Source organism: Ursus americanus, chromosome X, assembly GCF_024610735.1.
Source record: "Ursus americanus isolate L20-20 chromosome X, mUrsAme1.1.p, whole genome shotgun sequence".
In the NCBI taxonomy this organism is placed as follows: domain Eukaryota; kingdom Metazoa; phylum Chordata; class Mammalia; order Carnivora; family Ursidae; genus Ursus; species Ursus americanus.
Genome location: NC_142164.1, coordinates 16,235,670 through 16,249,965, shown reverse-complemented (window position 1 = coordinate 16,249,965; position 14,296 = coordinate 16,235,670). Strand labels below are relative to the sequence as shown.

At 40.7% G+C, this 14,296-nt stretch overlaps 1 protein-coding gene and 1 pseudogene across 1 annotated transcript in view; one reads left to right on the top strand and one right to left on the bottom strand.

Moving 5' to 3' along the window:
• The window catches only part of LOC123787081 (P2R1A-PPP2R2A-interacting phosphatase regulator 1-like), a 47,916-nt gene that overhangs the window by 4,914 nt on the left and 28,706 nt on the right, over positions 1-14,296 (top strand). The window contains exons 3-4 of the mRNA XM_087859432.1: positions 740-818; positions 3,417-3,503. Coding sequence (XP_087715558.1) covers positions 740-818; positions 3,417-3,503 — 166 coding nt within the window. The remainder of the gene's footprint in view (positions 1-739; positions 819-3,416; positions 3,504-14,296) is intronic.
• On the bottom strand, positions 9,300-10,295 carry LOC123787087 (annexin A2 pseudogene; annotated as a pseudogene).

Sequence of the window (14,296 nt, the reverse complement as noted above, 5' to 3'; positions counted from 1 at the left end):
AACAAAAAGAAGACATAAAAAGGAAAAGACTTCTTCAGGGTCCCAAGCTTGTCAAATAGGGCCAAGGCACCATTCGCAGCCGAGGAAGATAAGCCCCCGCTTCAGCAGGCAACGGTTGCTTAGCTTGTCTCTTGTTGCCATGGGGAATGTGGCCCAGTGTGGACACAGCTTGCAAATTTTCAACAGAAGCTAGAAATCCGGAATCTGGATTCTTTATGTGAAACCTCTCAGCATTTCGAGTGTGTGCAGCCAACTTAAAAACATTTTAATACCGAGTAGGTCAAAAGAAACGTATCTGTGAATATCTCCGTTCTGTTGACTCCTGCTATTGATTATCCCTCTTGTTCATGTGAAAACTTCAGAGTCGAGAGGGAATTGGGACTGCACATTGTAGCTTCAATCATAAATTTAAATCAGTTACAGGTTTACACAGAAAATGATGCATTTCCAGGGTCATGACAAATTATACTTATTCTTGGTAGCATGATTAGCGGTAAAGTGGCATGCTTGAGAATTCCTTCCCTTACATGGAGATTTGTTTAAGCTCAGCCAACTAATGCTTTGTGTGTGTGTGTGTGTGTGTGTGTGTGTGTGTGTGTGCTCTAATTTCTCCATCAGCACAGCTGTCTCCACAAAGAACCCATTTACATTAATGGCATTGCTGTTTAAGTATTTGAAATCTTATTTCTTTAAAAAAATTTTTTGTAATGGATTTCAAATGTTTTCTTTTTCTTCATAGTGATAACTCACAGGTGTTCCAAGCTGACACGTTAACAACTCCAAGAAATAACGCAATGCTTATGGCACAACATTGTCTGGTAAGAAAATGCTTGTAGCAGCCTCACTGGCCAAGACTTGTGCTATTGGTCTTAACTAGTGGTCCTCAAACTTGAGTGTGCACCTGGAAGGCTTGTTAAAACAGACTACTGGCCCTCAACCCCAGAGTTTCTGATTCTGGGGGTCTGGGGCGGGGCCTGAGAATTTGCATTTCCAACAAGTTCCCAATCTGAGAAACAGTGCTCTAAACATCACTGAAGGAAAAATAAATACGTTGACTACAGTTATGATTGCTTTGCTGCAGCTGCAGCAGAATTAACTTTTAAATCCCATCTGGATTTAACATTGAGATTTGTTTTTATGTATAAGACCATCTGGCTTCCAATTTTTAAAAGAACATTCTAATTTTGAGAGGAAAATTTGCAAGCTCTCCTAAGAGTAGTTTTTAGGCTTTTACTTCAACTTTTATCTCACATTTATCTTGAATTGAAAATAAGGTTTGTTTTTCATGGTGTTATAATGTAATCTCTAAATTATAACTCTTATCTACTAATTATCCTGTAAACATAGGAAATATTCTTGTAGATCAGTAAACCAAAACGAACAAATGATTCACTATATGAATCTTTTTATTGATGTGAAATTCATATAAGATACAGTTAACTATTTTAAAGTATACAATTCAGGGGCATTTAGTGCATTTACAGTGTTGTTCAGGTACCACCTCTCTTTTCTTTTGAAACGCAGACATCCTGGGGCGCCTGGTGGCTCAGTCTGTTGAGCATCTGATTCTTGATTTTGGCTCAGGTCCTGATCTCAGGGTCATGAGATCCAGTCCCATGTTGGCTTATGCTGCGCGTCGAGCCTGCTCGAGAGTCTCTCTCTGCCCCTCCCCCATTCTCCCTCTCAAAAAAAAAAAAAAACCCTCACATTCTTGTCTTGTTCCCTAGGTAGAAAGCTTTCAGTCTTTCATCATTGAGTATAATATTAGCTATAGGTTTTGGTAAATGCCCTTTGTTGTGTTAGGGAAATTCCTTTCTGTTCCTACTTGCTGAGTGTTTTTTATCATGAAAGCATGTTGAATTGTTTCAAATGCTTTCTGCATCTATTGAGATGATCATGTGTTTTTTTCCCCTCTGTTCTGTTAATATGATGCATTACACTGATTTTCTTATATTAAACCACCTTTGCATTCCTGGGATAAGTCCCACTTGGTTCTGTTGTACAATCTTTTTAATGTACTGTTAGATTTGGCTTGCTATTATTTGGTTGAGAATTTTTCCATCTGTATTCATAAGGGACATTTGTCTGTAGTTTTCTTGTAGTATCTTTGCTGGATTTGGTATCAGGGTAGTGCTGATATCATAGAATGTTTTAGGAAATGTTCCTCTTCTTCTGTTTTTGGAAGAGTTTGAGTAGGATTGGTATTGATTCATCTTTAAATGTTTGGTAAAATTCACCAGTGAAGCCATATCCGGTCCTAGACTTTTCTTTGTTGGGAGGGCTTTGAAACAGATTGTCTTTGTACTTGTTTACAGATTTGTTGACATTTTCTCTTTCCTCTTGAGTCGGTTTGGTAATTTGTGTGTTTTTTAGGAATTTGTCCATTTCTTCTAGATTGTCTAATTTGTTGACATATAATTGTTCATAGATTTCTCTTACATGATTTTTTAGTGAAATGTTATAGCTTAGAACCCATTTTAAAATATTGCCTCCTAATCTTGAGACTGAATATTTTCTGGGGTGCCTGGGTGGTGTAGTCAGTTAAGCATCCAACTCGGTTTCAGCTCAGGTTGTGATCTTATGGGTCATGGGATCGAGCCCCATGCTAGGCTCTGCGCTCAGCATGGAGTCTGCTTGAGACTTTCTCTCCCTCGCCCTCTGCCCCTCCCCCCCACACTCTCTCTCTCTCTCTTTCTATCTCTAAAATAAATAAATAAATCTTTTAAAAAATTATTAAAGAAATTTGGGTATTTTCTTCTTTGTAGAATGGTATCTAATATTGTTTCCACAAATGCAATATTATACTGGGAAAAAATTAGAATTGTTCATTAAACAAATCTTCCTTCTTCCATTCACTCACTCATTTACTCATTCATTTAACAGTATTTATTATGCACTTGCTTGTCTATTGAAGACTTCCATACCTAGTCATTCTTCTTTTCTACTCAGCCAAGTCAACAAATATTTTTAGGAATCTCCTATGTATTAAGCCCTGATCTAGTTGCCAGAGAGATCTAACCTAGCATGAGGGGCTGAGGTAGGAAATGACCTCTCTTAGTTGAGATCTCACGGATGTGTAGGAGTTAGCTAGCTTGGGATACTAAACATTTAAAGAAGAATCAATACCAGTCCTACTCGAACTCTTCCAAAAATAGAAAAAGAGGAACATTTCCTAATGATCATAGGGGCAGACAAGATTCCAGGTTAAAAAAAAATGGCATGTGTGAAGGCCTGGAAACGAAAGGGAGTGTAGTGCGTCAAGAATAGAGTGTATAGAGAATTTGAAAGACATGCATTCTAGCCAGTGTGGAAGTAAAGACGAAGTGGTGAGAGATGAGATTGGAGATGTGGATTAGCGCAAGATCTCGTAGGGCCTTCCAAGGCATGCTAAAGATTTTTCACTTTGTCCTCCTAAGGTCAGTGTGAAGCCACTGAAGAATTCTAAGTCTGTGATTGACATGACCAGATCTGCATCTTTAAAAGATTACCCTGGCTGCAGAGTGGTAAGTAGATTGGAAACGGGCAAAAGGAGATGCAGAATGATCGCATAGGAGGCAAGTACAGTGACCCTGGCTACTGTGATGGCTGTGGACGTGGAGAAGAGTGTGAGATTCATGAGATATTTGAAAGGTAGAATCAATTGCTGATAGATTTGATGGAGGGCGGGCGATGGTGGTGGCAAAGATGACTACTAGCCCTCTGATTTGGGCCACTGATGGGCCTGTGGGGCCACAGAAGAGGGGAAACTTTGGCAAAAGAGTGGATTTAGAGGGGAAGGTAAGTTTAGTGTTGGACATGTTCAGTTTGAAGTTCTCTGGGATCTCTAAGTAGAGATGTTAGTTGTACTAGTTTAATCTCAGGATAGAGATCTGGGCTAGAGACACACATTTAGGCATCACCAGTAGATCCTTATTTAAAGCTATGGGAATGAATGATATGACCTATGGAGAGAGTATAAAAGGAAAAAAGAGGCTACAGGAAACAGCTTTAAAGATCACCGGTAGTACCATGAAAATACAAGGAAAAGTATTAAGTCATATGCTATCAAGTGGTCAAACATGATAAAAACTGAAAGGTGTCCTTTGAGTTACCAAAATGGAGATTATTAATGAATTTCTTATATTCGAAAGCAAGTTCCATGGAGACAGGGGTGGGGTGAGATGAAGCCAGATTGGACTGGGTTGAAGAATGCCTGAGAAGTGAGGGTCTATAAGTGGCATCATATAGACTAGCCTGCTTATTCGCGTGCACGTTACCCTTTCTATGCCTTAATTTCCTCTTCAGCAAGATGGGAATGTGACAGTATCTGCCTCATAGGTTTGTTGAAGTGAGTACATTAATCAGTGTAAAATATCTCAAAAAAAAACTGGAAGAAAAAGAAAAAGAGAAAAACTTAGAGCACATAGCACAACAATGTGAATATACTTGACACCACGGCACTGGTACATTTAAACATGGTTAACATGGTAAATTTTATGTTATGTGTATTTTACCACAATCCGAAGGGAAAAAACTGTGGGGCACCTGGGTGGCTCAGTTGGTTAAGCACCTGCCTTTGACTCAGGTCATAATCCCAGGTTCCTGGGATCGAGCCCCGCATCGGGCTCCTTGCTCAGCAGGGAGCCTGCTTCTCCCTCTCCCTCTGTCCCTCCCCCCTGCTCGTGCTCACGTGCTCTCTCTCTCTCAAATAAATAAATAAAATCTTTAAAAATTTTAAAAAATGCTTATAGCATATAAAAAATCAACATAAAGCACTCAGCACAGCACTGACACATACTAAGTGCTCAGTAAGTACTAGATGTGCTATTAGCAATAGTGTATATAGAGAGCAAACATGTACCTGGCAGTTTTTTAAATGCATAATTTTTCTTAGGAATTCTAGGCTCTTAATTTGCATAAGGTTCAATTTAATATAATACATGTTTCAAACAAACCATCTTATAGAACGGTTGTGTTTGGCAGAACTGACATCATTAACACTGACTTGATGGGAGTTTCAAGACTTATCGGTTTAGCTGCTGTAACAGCATAATGCGTAGGCTTTTATTTTGCTCGAAGTATTACTTCTTTATTATTGTAAGACTTACGTAGGTTGATACTTGCTTTCAGGATAAATAGGCTGAATTGTCTGGCAGAATGACATGATAATTAGAATGCTTTTGGCAGAAGTAACAAAATCCTGATATATCACGTTACAAAATAGAAACATCAGTCTTGAAAGAATACACATATTGTTAAGTGATAACATGAATTCTGAGTGTAAGGGTCCTTTCCCCTACTAGACTGTCCTTAAAATTGGTGCTGCAGGAACCTAGAGTAGCCAGAGTCATAGAGACAGAAAGTAGAATGATGGTTGCCAGGGGCTGGGGTGGGGGTGGAATGAGAAGGGTTTAATGGGTATAGAGTTTTGGTTTTGCAAGATGAAAAGAATTCTGGAGATTGGTTGTACAGCAGTATGAATATACTTAACACTACTGAACCGTACACTTAAAATGGTTAAGATGGCAAATTTCATGTATATTTTATCACAATTAAATCTTTTCAAAACGAGGACTGCTTTTCATGTATTTCAATGTAGGTAAAAATGTCTTCAAAAAATTTACAGTGGTAGAGGGCATTGAAGAACCACGGGTGCCATTTAACACAGAGATAAGATGCACATTTCCAGTCCTTGTAAAAATCTGCTCTCTCACAATTATTTTCTTAATTAAGCTCCAATATTTTTCTCCGCACTCTCGGAAAATCACTCCACCCCACTTCCGGTGAGCAAAAACCCGAGGCCCTCTTCTGACCGTGGGGACCATCCCTTTCCCTGATTTTCCCTTCGCTGTATCTCCTAAGAACTCCAGGGTTGGCGTGCCTGTTCCCCACTCTTCCACTAGGAATTCTCTTCCTGGCACCTCTGTTGTATTTGGGGGCGGCCACATCTCTTCTCCATCTCCACCCCCTCCTACTCCAAGAAAAGCAGGAGAAATGTTTCATCTTCCTGTCAGAAAGGGTTGTGCTCCTCTTAAGCAATTTGTCCCTTTTAACTTTATGGCTACTGATATTTATCTGATTAGGTTTTGCTTTTCACGTGGCAACTACAAACTAAATTTAATTTATGGCCCACCCAGCACTGAGTGTATAATACATTCCTGGCCCTGCATTACTCTCTGTCTTGCTAGCCTACATTCAATTCATGTTCAGGATCAGTCATTGCAGGAACTAGGCAGAGGCATTGGTAAACATGGCATACAGCTCCTGCTCAGGATTGTCCAAGTGCTTTATCTCTAGTAACTACAGAAGGAATGGGTTCAAAATAGCAAACGTAGTAAAGTTAAAATTCTTTTCAAAGAATTTAATGTCTTTACGATATTAGTTTTCTGTGGTTTCTCTTTTTAAAAAGATTTTATTTATTTATTTGACGGGGGGGGGGTGGAGAAAGAGAACAAGCAGGGGAATGGCAAGCAGAGAGAGAGGGAGAAACAGACTCCCACCGAGCAACAAGCCTGATGCAGGGCTTGAACCCAGGACCTTGGGATCATGACCTGGACTGAAGGCAGACACTTAACTGACTGAGCCACCCAGGGAGCCTTACGGGTTCTGTTTTAAATGGAACTAAGCTTGATCTTTCCTATCCTAATTCCTTCATTGAAGATAATGCTTGGGAGTCTGCTTCACCCAGCATGCTCCCCAATGCCCCTACTCCTCCCCACTCCCATGACCTTGTTCCTTGGTGCTGGTACTCTTGCTTCCTCCCAAGGACTCCCCTCCCCTCCTAGAGTGTGAGAAAAAGGCACACTGAGAAACTTACATAAAAGACACCAGTGAGGTTTATTGATATCTCAGAAAGTGCTTTGTTTCTGTTTTAATACTTTGTTTCATGTAGAAAAATTATCTAGGGGGGGCGCCTGGGTGGCTCAGTCATTAAGCATCTGCCTTCGGCCCAGGGCATGATCCTGGCGTTCCGGGATCCAGCCCCACGTCAGGCTCCTCCGCTGGGAGCCTGCTTCTTCCTCTCCCACTCCCGCTGCTTGTGTTCCCTCTCTCACTGGCTGTCTCTCTCTCTCTGTCGAATGAATAAATAAAATCCTGAAAAAAAAAAGAAAAATTATCTAGGGACGCCTGGGTGGCTCAGCCAGTTAAGTGTCTGCCTTCGGGTCAGATCATGATCCCAGGGATTAAGCGCATCGGGCTCCTTGCTCAGCCAGGAGCCTGCTTCTCCCTTGCCTGCTTTGCCCCCCTGCTTGTGCTCTCGCTCTCTCTCTGACAAATAAATAAATAAAATCTTTTAAAAAAATCTTTTTTTAAAGATTTTATTTATTTGACAGAGAGACAGCCAGCGAGAGAGGGAACACAAGCAGGGAGAGTAGGAGAGGAAGAAGCAGGCTCCCAGCCGAGCAGGGAGCCCAATGCGGGGCTCAATCCCAGAACCCTGGGATCACGTCCTAAGCTGAAGGCAGACACTTAATGACTGAGCCACCCAGGCGTCCCTAAAAAATATTTTTTTAAAAAAGAAAAATTATCTAAGGTAATTCCCTTGCAAACACAACCTGTAGTGCTTAACCTGTGGGAGATTATCTTCCAGAAGCCTTCTTTTCTCCAATTAATTTTCCGTGTTATTCCTAAAAAATCAGCCAAGTCCAATATTGAATCCACATTTTATGGCTTATGATTCTATAGCTCAAGTTCAAATCCTCCCTTCCCCAGACATTTCATACTACATTCCTGTTGATCTCATCTATTTTAGTCAAGGCATTCTTCTCAGGATTTCCTAGATAAAGTTTTCCAATAGGAAATTCTAAACCTTTTCCTGAAACTAACCAGTTCCTTCCCATCCCTTAGATTTCAATTAAAGATAATCTCTTCCAGGAAATCTTGCATAGTTAGTTTAGGACAGTTTGCCACACCATGCAATTCTCTTCTTTTGTTTTTTATAACATGTCATAGTAATACAGCTAAAGTACCATAATTTCCTTATGTAGAGCATATGTATATATTTAAGTTCAGGTTAGCATGTCTTTCCACTGAGGGTGTTTCACATTTTATATTGTGAACTTTCTGGGCATTTGAATGATAACAATATGAGTATCAGTAGCATGAATTAAATGTATTGAAATTCTGTTTGTTCAAAAGATGTGTGTGTGTGTGTGCATGTGTATTTAGTGTTTTTTTTTTAAGGGAAAACCTACATTTTTCAGATTTGGTGCATGTCACTGTGTAACAGCTTCTCAGTGCTCAATGCTAATAAAGGGAAGCATTGGGGGAGAATATCCCAAACTGTGGATAAATCACAATGTTTTCTACTTGCTTTGGCAAGTAGATTGTTTTAAAGTATGCTTTAAGAATGGCCATACAATTTTTTAAATTAATAATAATATCTCATGTTGGAGAGATAGAAGAAAATTGACATTCTCGTACACTGCTAGAAAGTAAATTTGTATAAGCTTCTGGAGGGCAATTTGGCAATGTGTATCAACGGCATTGTGACCCAGAAATTCCATCTCTGAATTTCTCCTAAAGAATTCATTAAGGATATGTGCAAAGGTTAGCTTAAAGGTTGTTATCACAGCATTATTTATGAGTGAGCAAAAAAATGTGGCAACAATATGAATGGTTAGGGAATAGGTTAAATGAATGAGCTTTCATTATCTGTGTTTGAATCCCAGTTCTAGCAATTACTAGCTGTATGAACTTGAACAAGTTGTCTAATTTCTCTGGCCCTCAGTTTTCTAACCTTTAAAACGGGGACAATAACAATGTCTACGTCATGGGGTAGTTGTGAGAATTGAGTGAGATAAGATGTGCCTGGCACATAATGAGTGCTTCTTATTATGGTACATTCATATAATCTAATATTCAGCCTTTAAAAATGGTGTTGCACGTGGGGTGCCTGCCTGGCTCAGTCGGTAGAGTATGTGACTCTTAATCTCAGGGTCATGAGTTCAAGCCCCACATTGGACGTAGAGCCTGCTTAAAATAAAAATTTTTTAAAACCACACAAATAAAATGGTGTTGCAGGTGAATTTTAATATGGAAAGATATGTGGAATGTATTAAGTTATTTTTGTTTTGTTTCTACAGTAAAAATTCAGTTCATTCGTCTGTTTATAACACAATACACAAGAAGCAAAGTGTTTCACGTCATAGATTTCACTTCCAAGTCCTTGAACTGTTCATTTCTTTGGCTAAAAGGAGAGAAAAGTGGGGAAAGCCAGGCAGTGCCTAGGCAACTAAAATAAAGTAGGAGTGGGGGGCAACGCTAACGTCATCCTCACAGGGATGGGCACAAGGGGTTGCTGGTCGCAAGCTGATTTTCTAGAACTGGTAGCTGGGAGCACAGGAGCACCACGTGGACCCTCGCACTTCATTCCGCTCTGCCCCACACAACAGCACCTTCTGGTAGTTGCCCTCAAATGTCTTCCTGGATGTGGTAGTACAGGGACGTGCCATACTTTCTCTTGAATTCAGACCGAATTTTTAACATGTCCCCTTCCTTCACTGTGATTCTAATCAGGACCTTATCATGAGCCCCCTTACCCTTCATGGAATCACACAGTCAGTCATCAAAATAGGGCAGCTTGTTCTGAATACACCGGACCAGGCTCAGAAAAGCATTTTCCAGGTCTCTCTTGACCTTCTCCTTGATCATAAGGGCTGTCGCTCTTATACCTTTCAAATTCTTTCTGGATGTGATACACACTAGCTCGGTCATGATGCTGATGATCCCCTTGGGAACATCAGTTCCTTTCCTCTTCACTCCAGCATTAGAGATCATAGGCATCTAGGGTCAAACAATTCATAATCCATGACAGCGCCATCCTCCACTCTTCTACCCTTTGCAAGGACAACCGTCAGCTTGCAGAAGCCACCAGATGTGTTGGAAACAATGTTCAGTGAGGGAGTCCTCATCAGTCCTCAGCACCTTCATGGGAGAGGGTTTCAGTTTGGAAGCCTCATACTGAGCAGATGTTTTTCACTAGGCCCCAAATCACCTTCTCCAGGTGGCCAGGCAGCCAGGCAAGGCTGAGTTCAATGCTGATGCAAATTCCTTTTTGGTCCTTGTCTGGTAGGTGAAGGCAGTATCCTGTCTCATTGCTGTAGTTGGCCAACATGTTGATGACAGTGACCTCATCCACACCGTTTGCCTTGATGCCGTTTCAATGTTCAAAGCATTACACTTGACATCAAAGTTGGTGTATGTTTTGACTGGCCTGTATGCATTTGAGGGTGTAGAGTAGTCACCCTCCAAGTGGAGTTTGCACAGAATTCGTGAACAGTGGACATTTTGATAGATGCTGGCCCATAAGCTGAAAGCTGCAGGCATCCCCGGATGCAGAGCCAGAATGTATTAAATTATAAGGGAAAAAAATGGGGCGCCTGGGTGGCTCAGTTGGTTGAGCATCCAACTCTTGGTTTTGGCTCAGGTCGTGATCTCAAGGTCATGAGATCAAGCCCTGTGTCAGGCTCTACGCTCAGCACGGATTCTCCCTGAGAGATTCTCTCTCCCTCTCCCTCCCCCTCTGCTCTTCCCCTCACTCACGTGCTCTCTCTCAAATAAATAAAATCCAAAAAAAATTGTAAAGAAAAAAATACCCAAACTGCAAAACAGTATGTGCGGTAGGATCCAGGTCTGGGAAAAGAAACACTGAGATATTTGCTTTGGTCATCTCTGGATGGTGGGTGTTGCTGGGTTTTTTTCCCATTAATTATGTTTTATACTGTGCATGTATTGCTTTATAATGAGAAAAAAGTAAGTCAGTTTCTGTTGGAAAAAAAAGATCAGCATGAACAGGTGGAGCACACAGGGTTTTTAAGGCAGTGGAACTACGATACTGTAATGATGGATATGCGTCATTATACATATGTCCAAACCTGTAGAATGTATAACATGAAGAGTGAACTCTGATGTAAACTATGAACTTGGGGTGGTAATGACATGTCAATGTAGGTTCATCTGTTATAACAATTTACCACTTTTGTTCAGCTTTTGATAGTGGGGGAGGCTCTGCTTATGTGAGAGCAGAGGAAATCTTTGTACCTTCCACTCAATTTTGCTGTGAACATAAAACCGATCTAAAAAATAAAGTCTATTAAAAGTAAATTAATTAAAAGATCAGATGGGAAAAAGAATAAAGAATGCTGGGTGGTAAGGAATAGGTAGCCAAGTCTTACAAAGCTACCATATATAATTCTAGTTATTGTTTATATGTCATTAAACATTGAATTCTAGAAATACTTAATGATGGTGGTGATAATGATGGTAGTGGCAGTAATAGTTACCATTTACTGAGCACATACTATGTGCTGGCGCTATGTGACACATATTACATGCATTATCACCATTATCATATTTCATACAAATAGACGCTTGAAAGAGAAACTCTTGTTACATCGTTCATAGCACTATTCCATATAGCAACAAATCGTATGTCCAATATATCCCTTTTATGCAAGTTTTGTGGAGATAAGTTTGTTGACTTTTGTGAAAAGGGTCAGCCAATAGCCTTATTGATTTGAATTAGGAATTTATTTTTTTTAACTATATATATATTTTTTTTTTTGAGAGAGAGAGAGAGGGTGTGTGTGTGTGTGTGTGAGAGAGAGAGAGAGAGAGCGGGGGAGAGGCAGAGGGAGAGATATTCCTAAGCAGGCTCCCCTCTCAGCACAGAGCCCAACACGGGGTCCGATCTCACAACCCTGAGATCGTGACCTGAGCCAAAATCAAGAGTTGGATGCTTAACCTACTGAACCACCGAGGCGCCCTGAATTAGGAATTTTCTTGAACTGTCAACCCTGGAACACGATTAGTACAGGCTAGTCTGAATTTCTGGCCAGTCAGCAGTTATTAGCTGTCTGATAACTCCTTCTTCATACCTATGCACTGGATAGAGCCTGAACCAGGCTCAGGGCCGATTAATATGTGAGTGTGTCTCTTCCAAAGGTAAAGAGACAGTGCTGTTGGCTATAATCTGCTCATCTGTGTACCAAAGTAGATCATTTCGCCACACTTGAATTTTTTATTTTTAGTGTGGCATTCAAGCCTTTTCAGCATCTTCACCCTCTTGACCTCAGAATCTTCTATCCCTCCAGAGACACCTCACATTGCATTCACACGGGACTAACAACATTTCTTAAAACATGTTTCCTAAAACATGCCTAGCACTCTCCCTTTTCTCTTGTTTGTACTGTCAAACTCTTTGCCCTGTGAGGCCCAACTCACACCGCCACCTTGTGCCTTACTGTCTCCCGTCTCCCACTCCCTGTGCCCATTCACTTAATCTTTGCTTTTTATCCCCACCCCACTTTGCCTCCATTTAACACTCATTTCCTTGTCTCATATATAATAATTAGCTCTCGTGTCTGGACTGTAAGGTGTCGGTGAGTAATAACTATGGCTTATTTTTCTTTTAATCTCTCCCTTCCCTCTGAGCAGAAAGACAGTTCCTTAAACATAATAAGGGCCCAATAAATATTGAAATACTTAAGAGCTAGCCCTATTTTTCTGACAGTGACTTGTTATGATAAAGTAATTATAGCTCATTGTCCAATGTAATTTAGATGTAGTGAATTTTCAGTGATCCTCATACGAATTTTCTATTATTACTTCTACAGCCTTGGCTGTTTCCTCCACCTTCTAGCAAATGATTTGATGAAACGAACTGGTTTTAACACTTTCTTAAGCAAGATATAACTAGTGAGAGGAAATGCTCCTTAAAGAGTCACATGATACATTTAAAAATCTAATAAAAATTCAGATTCACTACTTCAAAAAATGCTTGTATATCCAACACACCTTTTTGAGCACTCATCTTCTCCCCCCCCCACACCAACTCACTCCTCTTACTGCCTTTCCTGGCTACCACCCACCCATGGGTCTCAGCTAGGAACCTCAGACCAAGCTTGAGCTCTTTTCACTCTTTCTTTCTTTCTTTTTAAGATTTTATTTTTTAATTTTTTTATTGTTTTAGAGAGAGAGCACGTGCAAGTGCAGGGCAGGGGGGGCAGAGGGAGAGGGAGAGAGAGGCTCCGTGCTCAGCTCAGAGCCCCACTCAGGGCTCAATCCCATGACCTGAGATCATGACCTGAGCCAAAATCAAAAAGCCAAATGCTCAGCTGACTGAGCCACCCAGGCCCCCCTAAGGATTTTATTTTTAAGTAATCTCTACTCCCAACATGGGGCTTGAACTCACAACCCTGAGATTAAGAGACGTGCTTTACTGACTGAGCCGGCCAGGCACCCCTCTTTTCACTTTCTCATCATTTCTCTGGTCTGCCTCCTTCTCTTCCTCCCACCCTTTTTCATTCAGATTCTCATTATCTTTTACCTGGCCTTTGATCCCGCTTCTAGTCCCTCTTCCCTCTACCCTCAATTTGTTCTATATATGCTGCGAGGGTTGCCTTTAGTTGTAAAACAGATATGATCTTGTTTAAAATACCTTTGAGTTTTAAGAACTCAGAAGGATCTATGCTTTAGGATTCCTGTTGGGCTCAAAAGGCTAAAGTCCAAAATCCATGATCTGGTTGCAGCCAAATTTCCCCAAATTTGCTTCCTTTCATGCCCTATCATGTACCAAATTTCAGCCACCCTAAATCTCTCTGTTCCCCAAACATGCCTCTGCCTAGCATCTCTTCCCACTCCCTGAAGTACCCTGCTTCCTCTTCCCTGTCTATTGAATTCCTGCCCTCCTCTATGGAGCCCCCCTCCCCAGGAACCCCATGCAGAGATACAGTCTCTGTGCTTTGACTTCCCACAAATCATAACTTGGTCTGGCACTGACCTATGGCCTAATTTTCCCTACCTACACTTTGAATTGCTCAAAGACAGGAAAATGTTTTATTTCTCTTTGGATCCTCAGGGTCTAGCACAGTGGTTTACCTCATTAAATATTTCTGAATGCACAACTCAATGTGCTCTTAAGATATAATGTAAAAGTAAAATATGGTAGATTCATTTTCTGGCATTTCAAGAACTAACCGGGATATAGGTAGAATGGATAAATGAATTCTAAAGGTACTTTTCCAGCCTCATTTTCACACTTAGCTTTAAATCCCTCCATTCTTTCATTCCCCCTCTTGTGTGGGTCCTCATAAGCTTTGAGATAAGACAAAATAGGAGAACGTAGACTAGATGACAAGTATCTGAACAAGCAAGGGAAATGTGCAGAGCTACTTGGGAAGTGCCTGCCTGAAGACATTTCATACTATGAAAGTGTGGTTTCTTCAGCTGGGTTCTAAGATATGTGATGGAGTTATTTTGCTTGTTTTTTGCAAGATAAAACTGGCAAGAAAAAAATGAGGTGATTTTAAGATCC